Source organism: Semicossyphus pulcher, unplaced genomic scaffold (assembly GCF_022749685.1).
Source record: "Semicossyphus pulcher isolate SPU_LCO1_2020_fin unplaced genomic scaffold, fSemPul1.0.p SCAF_14, whole genome shotgun sequence".
Classification (NCBI taxonomy): Eukaryota; Metazoa; Chordata; class Actinopteri; order Labriformes; family Labridae; genus Semicossyphus; species Semicossyphus pulcher.
In genome coordinates, this window is record NW_027211648.1 from 24,298,248 (window position 1) to 24,319,567 (window position 21,320).

General features: G+C 40.0%; 2 protein-coding genes across 2 annotated transcripts; both read left to right on the forward strand.

Moving 5' to 3' along the window:
- Positions 1-3,978: 3,978 nt before the first annotated feature.
- Positions 3,979-9,291, forward strand: LOC138591766 (inner centromere protein-like). Its single transcript, XM_069662455.1, has 4 exons — positions 3,979-4,048; positions 5,914-5,992; positions 7,675-7,903; positions 8,800-9,291. The coding sequence occupies exons 2-4, from the start codon at positions 5,924-5,926 to the stop codon at positions 9,246-9,248; spliced, it is 747 nt and encodes a 248-aa protein (XP_069518556.1). The 5' UTR covers positions 3,979-4,048; positions 5,914-5,923; the 3' UTR covers positions 9,249-9,291.
- A 4,966-nt stretch (positions 9,292-14,257) lies between these two features.
- Positions 14,258-20,199, forward strand: LOC138590787 (uncharacterized). The gene is made up of 6 exons (XM_069661143.1): positions 14,258-17,346; positions 17,496-17,721; positions 17,878-18,110; positions 18,294-18,581; positions 18,674-18,780; positions 18,980-20,199. The coding sequence occupies exons 1-6, from the start codon at positions 14,420-14,422 to the stop codon at positions 19,195-19,197; spliced, it is 3,999 nt and encodes a 1,332-aa protein (XP_069517244.1). The 5' UTR covers positions 14,258-14,419; the 3' UTR covers positions 19,198-20,199.
- The last annotated feature ends 1,121 nt before the right edge of the window (positions 20,200-21,320 follow it).

Here is a 21,320-nt window from a genome sequence, read left to right on the forward strand (position 1 = left end):
TCACAGGGTTGGGTAGCAGTCTGGTTACATGTATTAGCCTGCATCAGTCAGAACCTGGCAAATGTAATCAGATTACATTCCTAATATAGTGGTTTCTCTTTCTCTTGTATTATTCAATAGCATGTTTTTTTTTCAGGAGAGAATAATTCTACCAAATCTCACACCCTCCTCTGAGAACGATCCATTTTATCATAACCTCATCCTTTTCAACTTAAGAGCCTCTCCGTCGCCAATGGTTAAAAATTCTGTTTTACCTGGACAACATTCTGGTGGTGAGCAATTTAAGAAGCTTGTCTATGATCCACACCAGCACACTGGTCGTTCATCTGATTCGACTGGGCTTTGCCAACAACCCTTTGCCATGTCACGTTTCTGGGCATACAGCTGGATTCGGTGGCCTTCACAACATCTCTCTCTCCCATCAGAGAAGGGAGGATATCCTTTCCTCTTTGAGAGTTTTCCAGCCACGCAACACAGGCACTGCTCTGTCAGTGATGCGTCTGCTGGGCAGAATGGCATCTGCATACCCAGTAGTGCCATAAGGGCTACTGCATATGCGTTTGCATTTCTCATCAGAAAATCAACCCCATGCTTCAGAGAACGAAATGTTTGGTCACTCCCACTTCAGTAAAGAGACCTAGACCACTGGAGGGACCCCACCGTGCTCTCACAGGGGTGTCGCTAGGTTTAATGTCGCCCCATGTGATAGATTATAGAGACGCATCTCTTATGTGACGGAGGTGGACATGCCTTTCCAGGTCGGTGTGGGCCAGGTGACCTGCTGAAATAACGAGTTGTGCTCCTAGTTTTGAAACACCTCATCAATTCTCTGAGGAATCGACATGTTCTGGTATGATCAGACAATTGTTCTTTGGTTGCCTACATAAACAGGCAGGGAAGAGTATGCTCCTTCTCGCTGCACAATGCAACAATGGACCTAGGGACGTGGGCTTCAACTCACGTTCGCAACCTCAGGGCTCTCCACATAGCGGGCTACGACAATACAGAGGCTGACCTGATGTCTTGTGGCCCCCCCAGACGATTTGAGGCTGCACCCTCACATACAACCAGATTGGAGCAGGGGGCAAGATAACTGGGAGACAAATGTGCAGTATTTCTTACATGACAGATCAGTACACCTTGAATCTAGTTCACAAGATCATAGCAGACCCACTGCAACCCCCATGGGCGCAGGTACAGAATGCCCAGAGAGCAGACTAAAAGAGGCATCACATATTTTGTCCCACACAGCATTCAGCTCCTTAACAAACTCTGATACTACAGTTCGACTTGGCACTCTGCACCATATTGAACGCGGCACTTGAACATGCCTCACAGGTAACCACGCAATATGTGTTTTATTTTGGTGCAAGACAAATCCCCCTAGGGGCAATAAAGGTTTTCATTCAGTCATTCATGTTATTTCATTCAAGTATTTTTGATAGACATGGAAGTTTAGAGAATGGCCTTTGGTCTTCAGAGTTTAAGACAAGATAATACTTTATTGATCCACAGGGGGGGAATCCGGGTGTTGCAGCAGTCCAAAAAACAAAATAGCAAGTAAGTCAATACAGTATAAAAATAAGAATAGATAAAATAAATAAAAAAATAAAAATACAAGGTATATACAGCTGTTATACAAGCAGGAGTAAGTGACAAGATAAAGTCACATGTTTAAGTGATAGTTTATGGGATAAAGTGACATGGTATGCAGGAGGAGATAATACAGTCTGGTATGAGGTCTAAGGTTTACAATATGGTACAATAAAAGGTGCAGTATAATACGGAGGTAAGTACTGTAGTAAGTACATCACAGTATGTGAACATATAACCACCTGATAGTTAACAGTATGTATTTATGGGTCAAGGTTCAGTTTCTTGAGTAATTTCCATTTCAGCCTTTCTTTTGAACATCATTAAACATTATCAACTAGTCTTTGAGATATGGCTGAGATATTAGGGTTGCCACACACACACAGAGCATGTAGGATCTTTACAGCAGAAGATGGGCTTCTATCAAACAAAACATATAACTGTCTTTCTCAACAACAAACTTCCACTCACTCTTTTCATTCAAAATTAACAGGCTATCACAATCCCAATAGACATACAATAGGCTGATACTATTAGAAATGTAGGCCTATAGCAATTCAGCATATTTGAGCAAACTCAATTAGGATATAGGGATGACCCAATCGACAGCTTTTTTTCTTTTTAATCACAGATCTCTGGAGAGGAGCAGGGGTCAGTTTCAGAAAGGAGGTTTAACAAACCCGAGTCTAACCCCGGACTGTGGTTTGATTTACCCTGAGCTGATCTGAGTTCATTCAATCAACCCTGAGTAGGTTCAGCCGGAGCTAAGTGCGTGCATGCTCACTATAAAAAAACAGCATTAATAGAGCCCTGATACCACGAATCACCATGGCAACGGTACACAAAAAGAGGTCCTCTTACGTCACACCAGTGGAGCTCAAAATTCTCACGGGGACGTTCAGTGAATAAGAGCATGTTTTTTGAATAATAAAGTTACACGGCTGCAGCTGCAAAAGAGAGGGAAGAAGAAAGAAACTGCTGCTTGAGTGAGCGCTTAAGTTGGAAGTGGTCTATTTATTTAATATTGAATCACAACTGGAAGCTAAAATTTATATTAACTTAGGTGCAATCTAGCGGGAGAAAAACGTAATTTAGGTGCAATCCAGCGGGAGAAAAACGTACTGTACATGAAAGCAGGTAAAAATAACACACCAGAACATCATTCAAAGGTAAGGCTCAGGCACAACAGGCTCATGGCTGAACCTCACTTCATTCATATTATAAATATTAAACAAATTAAATATCATTCAGTGGCTATTTAATGTGTATTAACTTTATCCCTAACTTAATGCTGAATTCACATGTCCTTTTAAATAAATATTTCCAATAACTAACGGCTGCTTTTGTATTCGTAGGAAATGAAGAGGACCAAATAAATGACTCATTTGTCTTAATTGTCTTATTTGAGTGCTTTCGGCAGTGGAAAATCTACAAATGATGACTTTGACCCAGATCTGTCTTTTGATAATTTTATTATAATTATAAAAGACCTTTGCAAAGGGAGCACCACAGAGAGGCAACGTTTTGTTTTTTTTATTGGCTCAAACACGCGCGTGATACGGGCAAATGAATGACGAAGTCGAATGAGGGTTTTATAGTTAATCACGCAGATCTTTCTGTTTGTCTGTCCCTGTTAACAGAGACTCCAGTCTGGCATAGCCAACGGGTATGAATGTGATATCTGATTGACAGTTGGGCACTTTACGTAGCAGCCTCTGCCATCAGTGTGTGAATGGGTGAATGTGACATGTAGTGTAAAAGCAGCTTTGAGTGGTCGCAAAGACTAAAAAAGCGCTATATAAGTACAGTCCATTTACCATTTACCATTTACTGTTGGCTGAGAGTGACCGGAGGGAGTGGACCGAACCTTTGTGCGGCAAAGGGGGGGGGGGTCCAAAACTTTTTAAACTTGAATACACGCTATAAAGTGTCTATAATCAACATAATAACTTTAATTGTGTATCATTAATATTACTGAAATTACATAGGTATGTCGATAGTGATATTGGGGGAGACAGATCATAGTTTTACCCCAGGTTGGGGGGGATATGTCCCCTCTGTCCCCCCCAGGATTTCCGCCTATACACTGGGAACATGGCACTAGTCACACCTGCAGTCCATCGGGTAATTAGGAGAGGCATTTATTCACCCGTTGTCCAGGCAGCAAGGTGAGTCAGGTTTGAACGGAGGTAAGACAGGCTACACCACTCCGGCTTCCACCAAGAGGAGCATAGGTTTCATCAGTCTAGTGATGAATCATTAACAGAGTGTCATGCTGTAAAATGGGAAGTGGAAGTCAAAATGAAAGTCGCTGACTTCTGTATTCACTTCTTATGTAACAGTCTCCTACAGATAATTGCAGCAGTCTGGAGAGCAGCAGTGTGCCGTGTGATCCTCTACATAGACAACTGGATTCTTTTGGGCCATGGACAGAACTCCGCAAGAGTAAAATCAGGTTTTATCTCTTCTACAGCCTTTTTTTTAAAACTATTTATTAGCAATTATATCTGTGGTTTACTATCGTTGTGTTGATACGTCGATACTAAACTAACAAGAAATAACATTTGAGCACTCTTAAGTCTATTTAAACCCAAATGAATGAATCTATACTGTAGAGTAACTTAGGAAGTTTTTACAACCCACAAATGGAATTTGGCATGGGGAGTAGGATTGGGCAATATGACGAATCTATTGGGGATCGGCCGTTGTTTTTTTAGTGAAAGTTAGTGTGATATTTGTCTTTTTATTTTGCTAATTTAATGGCACACCTCCTCAAGAATTCAACTCTGTTACCAATTAACCTGTAAAGCACAAAAACAGTGAGTGCAGTGCAGAGACTGTACTCGAGAGATGAGCGTATTTTTAGATACTGGGATTTTTTGTTATTATTATTATTATTATTAATAATAATAATAATAATAGCCTAATAATACATGACAAAGGGAACTTTTGCTACTGTGATAAGATGTAGAAAAATGTGAGTGAACAGTGAATTTTAAGCCGACAAAGCAATTTTCAATTAGAATCTTTTTGTAGCTAAAAGTTTGATTTATATAACATGTAACTTAGACATTAACTAATTTATATACAGGGGTTATTATAGCTGGTTTCAAAGCATTAGGAAAAGTGCTCTGATTAATAGACATGTTTAGCATTTGAGTTATGGGTGAGGTTATAGCTTGTTTGTTTTTTAATGTTGTATCAAGGCCGTATATGTCCTTTGCTTTGCTGTTCTATAGGGTTTAGATGATTTCATTGACCTTTGTCTCATTTGCCTGGGTCAGAATTGCCATGAACTGAAACATAGGGAAGGTGATCAGGATTCTTTTCTATTGTGTTGCATAATGTGCAGTTGTGTACTGCAACCTGATCTGAATAACATAGTTACGCTATCCCCACCTGCTTGTTCATTTGGAGACTGCAAGTGGAGTCGCTTCATCTGACACCATAAGACAACAATATATCGGCCATCGCTGGTTGGAAATTTAAACACATCGTCTGTACACTGCACTATTTTTATTTCTAACTTCAACTTATACTGTTAGCTTTTGCACTCACAAATATCCTGCACATCTGTACAGTTTTTAATCACCTGCTGTACATATTTTGTATTATGCGTATTGCTTTTTATATTTTAATTCTTATTGCCTATTTTCTTTAGCTTAATCTATTTTCTTATTTTTATTTTAGTTCTGTGTTAATTGTTCCTCACCAAAATCCCCCAAACAAATTCCTAGAATGTGTAAACCTACTTGGCAATAAACCCCGATTCTGATTCTGATATCGCCCAACCCTAATGGAGAGAAAAAAACCAAAATATTTGTCACAAAAAAAAAACTCCAGTGCTATTTGAGACCAGTGTCATGCAGTAAAACTAAAACCTAAAGTTTTCCTTTATGCTCCAACTTAAGGGATTTATCTCTTCATCTTTATGCTCCAACTTATAAAACTAGGAACTAGGACAGCACTCCAATTTTTACTTTAGCCCTTAGACCCTCAAGGGGCGTCTTGCACTAAAACCTCCCTCCATCACTAGTTTTACTGATAGCATCAACCAATCATTCTAAAAGAATTTCAACTAGTCAAAGCACGGGGTTGTTTAAAACATGTTATAAAAATATAATTGTGATTTGTTTAGATTTAAAAGGGCCATGTGGAGGCTTAATCTGGGTCTGGGAAAGTGCCCATGTGAGTCTATTGGCTGTTCTTCAGCCACAATAAAAAACAATTATATATATTCTTTTAGGGGCATAACATAAGGAGAGACAGATTCAGTTCTGTCCCACTCAGCCATGTCTTAAAGCTGTGTTTCTTTAACAGATCCTGAACCATGGGTGCTACAATTTCAATCAGGAATGAAACTCCTTACACCTGGTACTACTCTAATTCAAGCTCAGGGGTGAGTTTGTTTGTTTGTTTGTTTGTTCATAATAACAACTTTGTTCATAGTTTTCCTTGAATGTAGGATTGGGGTTAGTAACTAACAGAGTGTATACTCCTCCCTGTATGTAGGGTTAGGGTTAGTAACTAACAGAGTGTATACTCCTCCCTGTATGTAGGGTTAGGGTTATGTCCCTCATGTCTGTCCTAGTCTTTATGAGCCAGATAACCAGCCAACAATAAACGCTGGAAGAGATAAGTCAAGTCAAGTTCATTTATATAGCACATTTCATACAACAGGCGCAGACTCACTGTGCTGAGATTAAATCTTGTTAGTTCTGTTCATCCCTAGCCGACTGCATTAGGGCACTGTATTACTTTTTGTGACACTGGGAGGCCAGGACAGTGATTCGGGTGGTGTGATTGGTGTTGCAGGGCCCTATGGATTCTGTTTTTTTTCCCAAATTCCTTTTTAATTTTTCCAATCTTCTGTTCCTTTTTCCATCCTTCCTTGTTCCGTCATTTAGGACAAACATGTTCTCATTCCTAGCTAAGTCGTGCCAATCAGCTGAGCTTGCTGGTTACCTTGCGGGTTGACAGACACTAGATTGACTGGGAAATTAAGTTTGCTAGCTTCTGCCAGAATGTTTTGAAAAACAAAGAGAAAAAGAGAAAAAACTGTGATTTCTTGCAGACAGCGAAAAAAGGCACAAATAAAAATGGTTTGGACCTAATTTAGGTTCATGTGTTGTCTAGGCTTTCCTCATACAGTGAAGTTCATGCTTTCAGTGGCAGTTTGGCTACATAGATGCTATGCCATTCAGGCCACATGCATCTCCTTATAAAATGCTTGGAATTAAGTCTTCCACTTCTAAATGGCTTAACTTTGCGAGAGATTTGAATATTTTAAATAAAGACAAACAAATCTGAGTGCAGGTAAATATTTATTTTCCAGAATTTTAATTAGTTGGAAATGCCAATTTAACCACTTAAGGTTCTCAATATACCAGCATGCCTGTCGGTCTTTAACGTCCAGAGTGAGACATAATATTGGAGCACCTCCCATGTCCAAAAACGACGTTGAGGGCCTCCACAGTGAATTAATTAAAAAAAACATTACACATCTTAAGTTCACTTATTTTTTTTAAGATTATTTTTTTGGCTTTTTTGCCTTTATTTGACAGGAGAGCTGAAGATAGACAGGAAATGTTGGGAATAGAGAGTGGGGGATGACATGCACCAAATGATTGGCAGACCGGGAGTCGAACCTGTGATAAGTGCGACAAGGACTATGGCCTCTGCACATGGGGCGCCCACTCTACCAACTGAGCCAAACCAGCGCCCCAGTTCACTTATTTTTTAACTGCTTCACATTTTTAAGTGCATGGAATAGCCTACTAAGAAAATGTCAAATGACACTCAGCATTAGTGAAGCAAGCATCAAGTGAATTATTTATAGAGCTTCTGTGTTTGGCTGGTAATATGTTAACATTAAAGGGGGAGGCCCCTTTAGACCAGGAAGCCATAAAAAACTATAATGAAAACATTTTATTGCATTAAAACCTTTCATTTAAAAATGTACGGTAGCGTCTTCAATGTTACATATGAACTTAATGTGAGCGTAATTGCTGTTTTCATATGTGCAGTGATATTACACTTCCACAGCCCGGTTAATCATAATGATCTATTTTTGCCTCTTAGGGATTTGAACCTCTGTGGAGCGGAAGTAGTGGAGAGTATAAAGAACAGACGAAAGCAGTCCATCACTACATTTATCTGAGATTTAACGGTCATGGTTGGAATTCTTTTGAATATGAATTCAACAGCCACAAAGGTGACCCCACGTTTTCCATAAGAGAGAGCTGGGACCGCTCATACTTTCAGCTGCACTGCAGCACAGAAAGTAATGTTGCACAGTGCCCCAACTATGGTGAGTTATCACAATTTTTCATTCATGTTAACTGTCAGTATAGGCTGGGCGGTAAGGGGAGAAAAGTGGGGGTGCGGGGGTGGTGGTATAGGTAATGGGGAGGGGTATAGTTGAGTAATACCCTTTTCCCACCGAAATTAGCACGATGAAGCGAGTTTTTCAGACCTGGGAAGACTCGCTTATAGATGCTGATTGTCTCTGTTCCCAATGCCAGTGAAGTATACTCCTTTCGGTCTCTTTTCTGCTGCGTCACCGTCTGATGTCACGGTGAAGATGTTACAGTGGTTAGGTCTTTATTGTATCTATTACTCATTCAGTCTGTTTATCAAACTCAGCGCTGACAAATTTGGAACAATGTTCGAGCGCTGCTCGGACAGAGACAGGTGGAATTTGTAGTCGAGATGACATAGCATCACACCGGAAAGGTGGCGGAGATTAGTGTATCAACACAGGTTTTGTGTTCTCATTAATGCTGATCGGAGCCGAGGCAATAATTACCCAGATCTACTGCAGAGTCATTTGACCCTGGCCTTTCCATTAAGCAAAAAAGCTGAGTGTTAGTGGGTTTTTTGACAGTTGGGAAAGTGGCTTAAGAGACAACCCAAGACAAACAAAAAAGGAGTCTAAAGGAGTATAAAAGTACACTTTCCCTAACATGTTACATTCTAACATATCACCCCCCAAAAAATACTTGTTAATAAGCACACATCACATTCCTATAAAGTTTACATACACTTTATACAATTTTACAAACATTCATGTAAAAAGTATAGATTGTAAAGGTTTTACATTGTATATTTAGAAAAGAAATATCCTCTGATGGAAAAAATAAAAAAATAAAACTAATCAATTCAACAGGATACCAGGAAAAAAACTAAAACTCATCAATTCAACAGGAAAACAGGAGGATGACCAGCGACAAGAACAGCAGCAAAGACAACAGGAGGAGGAGAGAAGACGACAGGAGGAAGAAAGGAGACGACAGGAGGAGGAGAGAAGACGACAGGAGGAGAGGAGACGACAGGAGCGGCTGGAACGGGAGCGCAGGATTCAAGAGCAGATAGACAGAGAGAGTGAGATCTCCAGAGAGAAACTGTCTCGATCTAAGGAGAGGCTTCGTGAAAAACTGAGCTTCAAAGGTCAGGTGCACCATCATGAGCGCTCACAAGTTCTCCACCAGCAGATAGAGGACGATGCAGCTGCCATCGAGAGGAATGAGGTATGGGGCACTTTTAAAATCAACGTCTCTATCAGGGGTCAGGACCGTTTTTACCAAAAGAATCCAAATGTTCTTTTACAAATTGAAACATATTTCAAAAGAGCCACAGTGCTTTTACCAGTGTGAGATCTTTTGTATGTAGCAGCAGATGCTCTGAGTTTCAAGTGATCATGATGACAATTCTACCTTTAGTGTGATCAAAAAATGTATATATCTGTAAAAACAATCTGTTAATATATTGTTATTATTATTATAATCAGGAGACCAATCAGCCTGGGGCTGTGCGAGGCTCAACCTCAGCATATGGGCACACTTTGTCCACATGTCTGGAGCTGTTATGCATGGCAGGAATTATTATATGGACGAGCTGCTGTTGTGTGCTCGTTTAAAAAACATAAAGCTGCATTACAGAGAGTAATTCTAGTAAACACTAGAGGCCGACCGATAGTGGATTTTTAAAGGCTGATATAATAACGATAGTTTGTACGAGGAAAAAGCCGATAGCCGATTAATCGGCCGATATCTTCTTACCCCACGAAAAAAAATCCATACATATCCTTACACATAACTGTTGAACTGAAAGTCTGTGTCAAATAAATAACAAAATAAAAACATAAATCTGGAACAGAACATGAATCTCAAAGAGTACCTAAATAAATAAAATAAGTAGTAAAGAAAATATAATCTGCAAATGAACATCTAACTCAAATTGTTGTGCCCACATTGTGCCTTTCCTCAGCTAAATAGTTCCATAGAGGGACTGTGTTTCCTCCAGCTGCCATCTAATGTAAGAAACAAGAAACATGTAAATCAATTCAATATAGCTATTAACTAAATAGGCTATCAAATAGATAATGTGTATATCTTTATTATTTACTTTTATATATTTAATATTTATTTCAATCTACATGAATGGTTAAAGTTGCACTTTATTAATCATTTTTAAATTGAAATGATGCTGCAGTTGTTTTCTCAAAGTTGCTGGTCTAATAAAACCTTTCTGATAAAGTAAAGTTTTACTAAAGTTACAAATGAATGGTTATTATCATCACGGAAGCTTTCTGGCATATATTTGGGAGAAAAAAAGTAGAAACACTAATTCAGCTGAAACAACTCAAGTAGCATCAAAGAAGTTACCATAAGAATCTTATTTAAAAAGCATATTTATCGCCCCTGCGTCAGTCTCTCGCTCTTTTCCTTTAACTTTACCTACACATTGTTGTTCACAACAGTTTGTGTTGACGTCGTGACGTGCTTTACTCCTACAGCAGCCTTATGCAAACGCCCGTTTTTAATAAACCCGTTTTTGCCACTTCGACTTTGATAATAAGTACGGAGAGTATCCTGAAGTTTGATCTGCTGGATTACATCGTTGGAAATATGTTGGGTTTGTTCACATGGCGATGCGCTCTTCCGTGGCGTATCAGGCCAGATGCTGCGCGTCCCATTACATTTTTAAATACCACTCTTACAAACTTTTAGTGTTTGTGCACATTACCGGAGTGAGGAGGATCATAAAAAGTGTGATTTCATGTCATGAATAGACAGTTGACGTTACGTTGTTGGATTATTTAGAAGAGAGAACGCCAAATTGGTTAGTAATTTAAGTAACAGTTAAATGATTTATTTTCCTCCCTGTCTGCCTGTCTTGTATCGTGGAGAGCTGATATTGTTACGTTATATTCCAGAGATAACTTTTGAGGAACCAGAGGAAGCATATATAGAGTGAAAAGAATCGGTCGGAGCACAGAACCTTGTGGAACTCCATGACTAACTTTGGTGCGCATAGAGGACACATCATGAACATTAACAAATTGAGATAAATTTGATAAATAAGAGTTAAACCAACTTAATGCAGATCCTGTAATGCCAAGCAACTGTTCTAGTCTCTGTAACAGAATATGATGGTCTATCGTGTCGAAAGCAGCACTAAGATCTAACAGGACGAGTTCAGAGAGAAGTCCTCTGTCTGAAGCAATAAGTAGCTAGTAGTAATAAGGGCTGTCTCAGTGCTATGGAGGACTCTAAATCCTGACTGAAAGTCCTCAATTAAACTGTTGTTATGAAGAAAGTCACATAATTGATTAGCGACTGCTTTCTCGAGGATCTTTGAAATAAAAGGAAGGTTAGATATAGGTCTATAGTTAGCTAAGGTGCCTGAATCTAGGGTAGGCTTTTGAGAAGTGCTAATTAAGGGAAAGACTTCCTTAAGCAGCTTGGTTGGAATCTGGTCAAAAAGACAGGTTGATGGTTTAGATGAAGATATCAGAGAATTTAGCTCAGGAAGGTCAGTTGGAGAAAAACAGTCTAGGTAAACATCAGGTTTTTGAGCTTTTTCCAAAGATACCTCTGCACCAATTAAGGGCAGGAGGTTACAAATGTTGTCTCTAATTTAGTGAGGGGTTAATGCACTGCAACCCTACTATAATATACCTTTCTCATTCATTCATCACTCATTTAATTTTTCACCCGTCTGTATATTCACATGATAAAGACATGGTACCAGTCACCTGATATTAGTTACTTAGTTATGATCTTTGTATAATTACTATGAATGAATCAATTATACATTAATACTTTAAAGATGCAACATCATTTTTTTATTGACCAGGGTGTATTTTATTTTTAGTAGACTTTAAAAATGTTTGAGAGCCATATTATGTCCAAGAATGAAACAAATCGTGGGTTCCTGACCCCATTTGACCCCCTGACAGAAATCCTTATGCAAATGTAGCATTTACAAATCATACAATATAAGATATTACAGGAGCATAAACTCTTCTGTACTCTTTCATTTTTGTTCATTTCCAATGCAGCTTGCAGATGTGGAGCAGAAATTCAAAGAACTTCTGTCAAAACATGAAATCACAGAAAGTGAAGACCTGCAGGACTGCGACCTTGAGGACAGGATTAAAAGACTTCATAATGAACTGACGGTCCGATATTGCAGTGAGAACAAGCTTTCAGTGTGGTCTCAGTTTACGTTTGACCATGCTGTGGGATATGAGGAACTTTCTCTGACTGAGAAATTCACCATTCTTGACGCAGTTCTGCAGTTAACTCTTCAGGGCATCACTGAGACAGAAAATGAAAATGCTCTTTCACTTAACTGGGATAAGAAGTATGAGTTCCTTTTCTGTTTGGTTGAGGAACTTTACGATGCAAATCCAACTCTGGCTGAACAAATTTTCTTGAGAATTCTTGATGCAATGTCTGAGCTTTCACCAAAAAGTAGGGAGACTCTGGGTCAGATACTGTTCAATAACATCTGGACACCAACAGAAATAATGCTCTTCATTCGCAAAGGTTCATCCATAGACCACAAACAAATTCCCCAAGTCCTCCACATGGTACAGACCTACAGGCTGACTTGCCTCCTCGCTCTCTCTGCTCTGCAGAAGCAAGAGCCACTAAAGTTTCTACAACAACAAGTAAAAGAAGACAAAGACAAAGATACTGACACCATTTTGAGGGAACTATCTGAATCCCAGTGCCCAGAGAATATTCTGGCAGTGATGGAGGATGTGCTCAGGTACATGGAAACAGACCTGCCAAAATATCAGTGGATGGATCTTACTGAGAAGGATATAGAGGGTGGCAAGATGAAGATTAAATCTCTTGATTTTGCAAACCCAGATATCAATACTCTGAAGGAAGTGTTGATTGGAATTTCTATAGCTGTGCAAGACAGCTCAACATTCACTGGGCAAGATGGAAATGTGATTCAAGGCTATTTTCCAAGACTGACTCAGTTGGCATCATTACTTTTGCTCCTACTGTCACAGCTAACTGCAAATAAAGGCTGTCTCCTTGAGATTGGTACAGGTGAAGGGAAATCTTGTATCTTGGCAATGTTCGCTACAATCCAGGCTATTCGTGGAATAAAGGTGGACATTGTGACAAGCTCTCCAGTTCTGGCACGGCGGGACCAGGAGGAGTGGCAGAAACTGTTTGCAATGTTTGGTGTCACATCGTCTGTAGTACCCCCACCCTTCTTAAATGCATGCTCCCCTGTGGAACGAGACAAGTTGTTAGAAAATGCATATAAACAACAAGTGGTGTATGGCACTGTTGGCACTTTTGCAGCAGACACATTAAAACAAGAGTTTGAGAGGACAACTACTCGTGGAACAAGGGGATTTGAGCTAGTCATAGTAGATGAAGTGGACTACATGACCTTGGATAATGGTGTTCAAGTAACCTTTCTGTCTCATGAAGCCAGCGGTTTGAGGCATATGGACCAAATCCTTGCCAACATTTGGACAATGACATCTAATTGCCAACCAATTGAAATTCAAGATACAGGTGAGATCAAATGGGCAGCAAAGATCCAACACTTTCATAAAGCAGCAACATCGGCTGTTATGGGACTGGAAGCATCTGACAACTTCTCAGCCTTTGACATTTTGCTACCAGGTGTGGAGTTGGGGTTCTATTCATCAGAAGATATTGAGATGTTGAGGCAAGCTGAGAGTCAGGCAGAAACAGAAAGTACAACTAATGACTTCCAGGATGCCAGATGGAGAGCGATTGAACAGGTTCTGAAGAAAACAGGAGTTTCACAACAGTATGACCTTCTAAGTATATTTCAGGAAGTGATGGAGAACAGTGTGGCTTTTGAGTGCTATTCAGAAGAGAACAACAAAGCCAAACCTTACGGGGCACAGGGAAGACATGCTGATCTGGAAGTCAAAATGTTACTCCTCGAACATGGATTAGCATGTGAAATCATGTCAGAAACATCGCTGATTGAAGCAACTGTGAGTGCATTAAAGTCCTGTATTAAGTACTCAGACAAATGTTCTGATTCTGAAGAACATGGCAACTTCATCATTATCCCTCATTTCTTGAGGAAATATGTTGAAAATCAGTTACCAGTGTTTGTTGAGAATGCCTTGAGGGCCATTGAGATGACTCAGGGAAGAGAGTACATGATAGACGTTTCGCCAGCTGCTGAGAAAGCAGATGCCAGTGATCCTGGCCAGCACCAGTATGATGCCATCATTCCAGTGGACTTCAAAGCAAGTGGGGTGTTGGAGAAAAACAAGAAGTGGGGAAATGGACTCCAACAGTTTCTGGAGATGAAGCATCAGCTGGCAGTTTCACCTTTATCCAGTGTGACCAATTTCATGTCTAACTTCCATTACTTTAAACGATACGTCGATGGAAGTGGCCTATTTGGTGTTTCTGGTACATTAGGGGGTGATGCAGACAAAGGCTTTCTGGAAAGGCATTACAGAACAAAGAGCTATACTATTCCAGCTCATCGTCATAAGAAAGTGGTTGAGCTGCCAGCCATGCAGGTGAATGGGGCCAATAACCAATGGGTCCAGACTGTTTGTGAGACTGCCTGGAAAGTGGCAAGTAATGGACAAGTTGTCCTGGTGATATGTGAAGATGTCAAGACAGCAAATGAGCTACATGTGAAAATGCAAGAGGAAGAAAGATTTAAGCTACACCAGATCACAATGTACACAATAAGTGAGAGACACAACATTGAGAAAGCTAAATTCAGTGGAGGGAGTATTATCATTGCCACAAACCTTGGAGGGAGAGGAACAGACATTAAGGTTGAGGAAAAAGTGAATGAATGTGGGGGCGTCTTTGTGCTTCTCACGCACTTCCCACGCAATCGAAGAGTGGAGAAACAAATCTTTGGTCGCACTGCCCGCAACGGAAACCCCGGGATGGTCCAGATGGTTCTGAACAGAGATCATCTGGCACCAGCTTACCAAGGGCAGTCTGTTGAGATAATGCGACAGCTCAGAGAAGAGTATGAAATAAAGCGTATACTTGAAATGGAAAGCGATGAGCTGGTAGAAATAAACTTGAAGGAAAAACTTTTTTCCACATTTTGTGAACACCTCAAGGAGTTTGATCAGAATTACACAGAGGAAGAAAGAAAAGATCTCTCACGATTGGAGCTTAGTGATATACCTGATCACGTCAGACATTGTCCGGCTAAGTTTGATTATCAGCCAGCCCTGAATGCGTCGAAAGAAGAATGGGCATTGTGGCTAACTCTTCACGAGGAACATATCAATAGACATGATGACATCCATGAACTTCAAGCAGATCTCATCAAGACAATGAACCAAACGAATGAAAAGCTCTTGCAGGGGACAAGTGATAATTTCTATGATCTCATTAAGCAGGCCATTCTCAGGACTGACCTACACTGCAGAAACAAATCCAAATGTGACTATGGAGCTAAAACCCTTTGGCAGAGGGTAGCAGAGTCTGACCCATGGTACAAAGCTGTGGCACTCTATAACCAGGCATACATCACCATCAACCTGAAAGAGGCTGACTATAAAGCAAAGGCAAGGGAACTGTTGGAGCAGGCCAAAAAGTCTGTAAATGTTCATATCACAGAAACGTCGAACACAATGGTCGCTTGTCAGATGTCTGTTACTGAGAATCTGAAACCACACGGCAACACTAGCAACAACTTTCAGAGTCAAATGGAGGCCAGAATGAACATCTTCAAGTCGTGGCTGACATACATTGATAACGCACTGAAGAAGCTTGTGGAGCTGGAAGAAGACAACAGTGATGCAATAACAGAGGAATGTTCGGTCTACATGTTGTTAGAGGAAAAAGATTTCATCATCACAAATGAGCTGATGGCACTCTATGAGCATGGCCTTGGTATTGCTTTTGAGGTGAAAAAGAAACCTAAGTTTTGTTTTGATGCTCTCATCTGTTTCTTCATCGGGGTAGTCCAGGTGTTGGCTGGGGTTCTCGTTTGTGCCTTATCCTTTGGCACTGCAAGCCAGTTTGGATTGGGCCTGATAAATGAGGGAGTATCAGACATGATCAGTGGAATTGAGGGCATGATAACAGGCACATTTGACTGGGTATCATGGGCAATATCCAAGAGTATCAGCATTGGTATGTCTTTGCTTACAGCCGGATTCAGCACCATCAAGAAAGCTATCACTTCAGTGTGCAAGGTAACAAAATCCTTGCTTAAGGGTACTAAGACCTTCTCATCTGTTGCCAGTGATATCATCAAGTCAGGAAAACATATGTTTTCATCTATCAAAGGAACTGCTAAGTCTGCCATCTCCTGCATGGGTAAAGAAACCTTTGGAAATGTGATGAAAAAGATGACAACTTCAACAGCTTTACAGCAGAACTTCAAACATGCTGCCAAGTATGCTGCACAGGAATTAGGGAAGCAAGCTGTGATCACAGGTTTAAACCATGCAGTTGATGCAGGCCTGAAGGCGATCTTTGAAAAGATTTTAGAATCTGCTTTTAAGGACAAAGTTACTAAAGCAGTGAAGCAGAACAGTGACTTGGATCATGCTCTCACTGAGTTCATCTGCTCTCATGTCCCAAAAGCAGCCTTGCAGAAAGGCGACTTTAAGATCGGCAAATTGGATGAGAATGCAATGACTGACGCAATTGCTTTATTAACTGAACAAGAAATACATTACCTCATGATGAACTGCACCACAGTCCATGAGGTTATCAGTAGACTCACTGAGGTGTGCAACGGAGCAACAGAGCTCATGGAGAAGGCAAAACTGTCTGGTATTACCGAGGGTGCCAAGTTATGCTTGAAAGTTGCAGATTGCACTACCCATTACATTGAGATGTTGAATTCTGTTCCTACAAAAAGGGTCATTGATGAATCTTTTGTTCCTAAGTTACTGAGGGACATTGAGGAGCTCCAGCAAGACACAGAGAAATATGACCAAGATGGACGACACAATTTAGAAGATGTGCAGCGTCTTAAAGACAAACTCCTGTGCTCCCTTGCTGAAAGTGTTTCCCAATCATTTATCAAGGCTTGCTCTGGACATATGACCTCCTGTTTGACAAAGATGTTTAAGAGCGAGTTGAACAAAGCTACTGGTAAAGCTGTTGGCAACATACTGGGCAGAAATAAAACTCAACGTTTTTTTGATGACCAGAGACACAAGCACAACATGAGATCAGCCAGTCACAGCACTGAGAAGTCACTTACAGAGAAAGAAGAGAAGGATTTAATGCATTACATGGAACACATAAGTAATGCAGACCACCCTGCTACAGCTTTTGACATCATTGTGCTCACAAAGAGTGATATGCTCCATGGTAGAGGGATTCGTCTTACTGTCATTGACGAGCACGGAAACAGACTCTCAGAGGAACATTATAAAGGAACAGACAAGTCTGCTGACAGCATCACACTACAGCTGACAAAACGAGCAAAAGAACTGCAGATACCTAAGTAAGTTCACTGAGAAAGTCTCACTGATCATTTCAATGTAGTTTTATGTGGTTCTCAGATTAATTAGTAGAAAAACCATTATTCTATAATATTGTGATATTTGTGGGGTAAAAGGTCTAAATTCTTATATTTCATTTGTTCTTTCTCAGAAAGAAGAAGAAAGGTTTTATCTCATGGATCAAAAGAAAGATCACTACACAGCAGTCAAAATTTTACAGCGGCCATTTTGATATTGTTGAAGACGATGACACAGTGACCAAGGTTATTTCAGAGCACCAGAACTGTCTCTATCATGCAATTGCACAAGCAACTGGCAGTGACCCAAGCGATCTTAAAGGAGACGCTGTGAAGCTTCGACAGAAAGTGAAAAATGAGGTGAGTATTCATCTCAGAGGTTGATGAACTGTTAGGTAATGTGAGTGTAACAGCATGAAGGAATATTAGTCAGAGAGCAAAACCACTGTGATTTTAAGGACAAATCCCACTGTGTATGTGAGCAAATCAACATATTGAGACACTTCTTTGATTTAGGTTCAGAGAAACCTTGCTTCGTATGCACCGATTCTTAAGCTTCAGAGAAGCTACGACGATTCCCACAAAAACCCAGGGAAATACGCCATCACCGGAGGAACGAAGCCACCAGATCATTCCCAACTTCTTACCCCAACGGAATACTCGAAGAGTATCACCTCAGTCAATACGTCTACTGATGAACGTGATAATATCAGAAGCTATAAGCTTGGATTTGTTGAAACCTACAAATGGTAAGTCACTTTTATTATCCCAGAATACTTTCAGACCTTTGTGTTCTGAATTGGTCACATAATCAAGAACAAATAGTGTTTAGTTTTTCAAAGTATGATATATTCAGCTATTTGATGTCCATAAAGTGATTGATTGATTAGGGCATAATAAATATTGGTCATGTATTTTTATTTTCTTTCCAGTTTGAAAGGTGCTCGAAGATCTAATAATAGAGCTGATAACAATAGCAGTGGAAGTGTGCATGCAGACCACATTCCACCCAAGGACTCCATAAACAGAGCTTTGCAGAAGATAAAAGACAGACCCGAGCTACAGCAGCAGCTCAGAAACAGTAACCCAGCTCTTTACAGCATGATCGAGAGCATAAAGGAGGACAATAATGGGGGGAATCTTGTTGCCATGGAGGTGATAGCTGAAGACCACAGACGTGCTCTGACCACAGGCAGAGGCCATCATGTCGAGAAGTGCCGGTATACATTAGATTTGCCTCTGAAAGTTATTCAACCAGACAAATCCAGTGATCTGGTTGTTGACCTATAGATGTTTTTGTCTTACCTCACAGAGAGCTGCTAGCAGAAACCCTGGTCAGTGGAGATGTGGAAAGAATGCTGAAACAGTCTATGATTCTGGCTCACCCTGTGACCTCACAGGAAGTTATGGCTGATTTAGGTAAGAGGGTTAGGGTGAGATAACAATAATCTCAATTTTGTTATGCTGTTATATGCTATACAAGCCACTCATACTCTCTCAAATCCAACTGAAATAAAGTGGCACTAAACTAATAAAACAGGGTATGTTGGAGAATAATAGAGTGCATTTGGGATGCACAACCATAACCATGCAACATTTAAACTTTTTCTTCTTCCAGGTGAAAAGAGGAAACCACCTCATAACTTGATGTCAGAGGACGGCGTCAGGGGCTACTACAAAGCAGGTTACACCAATCTGGTGACAGTGTACAGTCGACAGGGGCTCATCGATCAGAATCAGAGAGATCGGCTGATGGAGTGGGTGGATCAAGCCAAACATGAAGATAAAAACACTCCTGAATACCAGAGCATCAGAGATTCCTTAAAAAGCTGTTAAACCAAAGGGAGAAAAATAAAATGAAGAGAGGGAAGTCAAGTCCAACTTTTATTATCCCACCAGAGGAAATGTATTTAATTCTTTAACTATATCTGGCCATGATCTATATGTTCTCTTAACTTTAGCTGGTCATGATGTATGTTATCTTAACTTTAGCTGGCCACGATGTATGCTCTTTTAACTTTAGCAGGTCATGATATATGTTCTCTTTACTTTAGCTGGTCATGATGTATGTTCTCTTAACTTTAGCTGGCCATGATGTATGTTCTCTTAACTTTAGCTGGCCATGATATGTGTTTTCACCAAGGGAAATTTAGTTGCATCCAGGTATAAAAACACATTACTCATCATCATAATAAAAAAAACCCATAATCAGTCAGATCACAGGGACATATAGAGATCATTTCAAATGAAGAAAATGTAAAATACAGCCAATACAGAATACATTACGTGCTTCGATGCAGAAATCACATGTGAATCTAGGCTACTAATCGCTGTGCAGTGAAGAGACTTTTTATCTTTTTGTCTTCCGTCTCTGCGGCCTAAAGGCAGACACCCCCTTTGCAGGGGCTGAACAGGACAGTCCAATATGGCCGGGGCCTTACTTTGCTGGTATCTTAGATCGTATATTATGCCAACTGATTATTGTGATAATAATGTATTATGTAGGTCTCATATTCTGGTTGTGCTTGTGTTAGTGAACCCGGAGTTTGAGTACTTTGACAAATTCCTGTGCCTCACCATGTATGGTTATAGGTCACAGGAAGAGGATGGAAGTAGTGGGTAAATGAAAATTTAAACTTTATTTTTTGTTAGTGAGTCAACTTTCATTTTTGTTTCAATTGGAGCAGAATTTAGAATCATGTATTAGTTGCAGTTTGCTGTCATAAATGAAGTATTTAGGTTTAAGGAGCCGTCAAGTGTCTTGCCATTGCTGTACATGGGTTATGGTTTCATAAAAATACATTCCTTAATGAAAGAATTAATAAAATTCCAAATGCTGCCACCATAGCATTGTAGCTTCCCTTTTTTATTTGATTAGTGGATGTTATCTACTGACATATAAATAATTATGTTTTCATTGTTCAAATCACTGACTTCCTTAGCGCTTCTTTTAGTCTTTGCGACCACTTTTCACTACATATCAAATTCACCCGTTCACACACATTCATACACTGATGGCAGAGACTGCTACATAAAGTGCCCAACTGTCAATCAATTATCACATTCATACCCATCATTGCTGGGAGGACGCTTCGACATATAGCCTGAGGGAGCTGGGGATCGAACCTCCAACCTTCCCATTGAAAGAAGAGCGACTCTACCACTGATCCACAGCCGCTCTGTAAGTAATCTTCATTCTGATAACATAATGTATAACAACAGCTAACAAACTGTCGTACAATCCATAATTAGGGCTGTACCAAACAACATTTTTTACATTTGAAATATATATGGATTGAAGCAGAATATTTTGTTAGATGTAATGTATATATATATATATATATATATATATATATATATATACACACACACACACACACACACAGACACATAAACACATAAACACATACACGCTGCGTGTCCACACAGGTCACAGAAACCTGAATAAGGTACTGAAGCAAACAAGCTGCGACTTCTAGGAAAATCAGAAAGGCAGGGAAGAGGTTCTTCCAGGATTTGAGCAAATAAAGCCTCCAGTGACTCTTATTCAGATTTCTTACACAGGCACGCTTTAAATCACCAGTTTGTCATCATATGCAAATAGTAATATAGCTGCTGGTCTTTAAAGAAATCCACGATTCATGTTCACAATCAGTTTTAATCTTCACAGAAGACTATTAAACACCGTGAAAACTACTTCAGACATTTAGCATGACAAATACAGAAAGTAAATTAACAAGTAAAATAACTTAATATTTACCATGTTTGCCTGGTAGACCTACAGAAAAGTAAAACAAAGATGGGATCAACAAGTTGCCGCTTCCAACTGCCAGCTCTCAGTATCTCTGGCACTGCACGTCGTCTGCGTGTAGCATGGTCACATGACCAACATCACAACTTTATTGACCAGGAAGAACAGAGTCCTCTGCACTCCCACCAAATTACCCTTGATCCAACAA

Bases quoted from the DNA above. Each gene is read 5' to 3' on its own strand.
- LOC138591766 (XM_069662455.1), top strand. From the start codon at position 5,924: ATGGGTGCTACAATTTCAATCAGGAATGAAACTCCTTACACCTGGTAC. The intron at 5,993-7,674 runs GTGAGTTTGTTT...TTTGCCTCTTAG, and splicing joins ACTCTAATTCAAGCTCAGGG to GGATTTGAACCTCTGTGGAG. The intron at 7,904-8,799 runs GTGAGTTATCAC...TCAATTCAACAG, and splicing joins TGCACAGTGCCCCAACTATG to GAAAACAGGAGGATGACCAG.
- LOC138590787 (XM_069661143.1), top strand. From the start codon at position 14,420: ATGCAGGTGAATGGGGCCAATAACCAATGGGTCCAGACTGTTTGTGAG. The intron at 18,111-18,293 runs GTAAGTCACTTT...TTTTCTTTCCAG, and splicing joins TTTGTTGAAACCTACAAATG to TTTGAAAGGTGCTCGAAGAT. The intron at 18,781-18,979 runs GTAAGAGGGTTA...TTCTTCTTCCAG, and splicing joins GGAAGTTATGGCTGATTTAG to GTGAAAAGAGGAAACCACCT.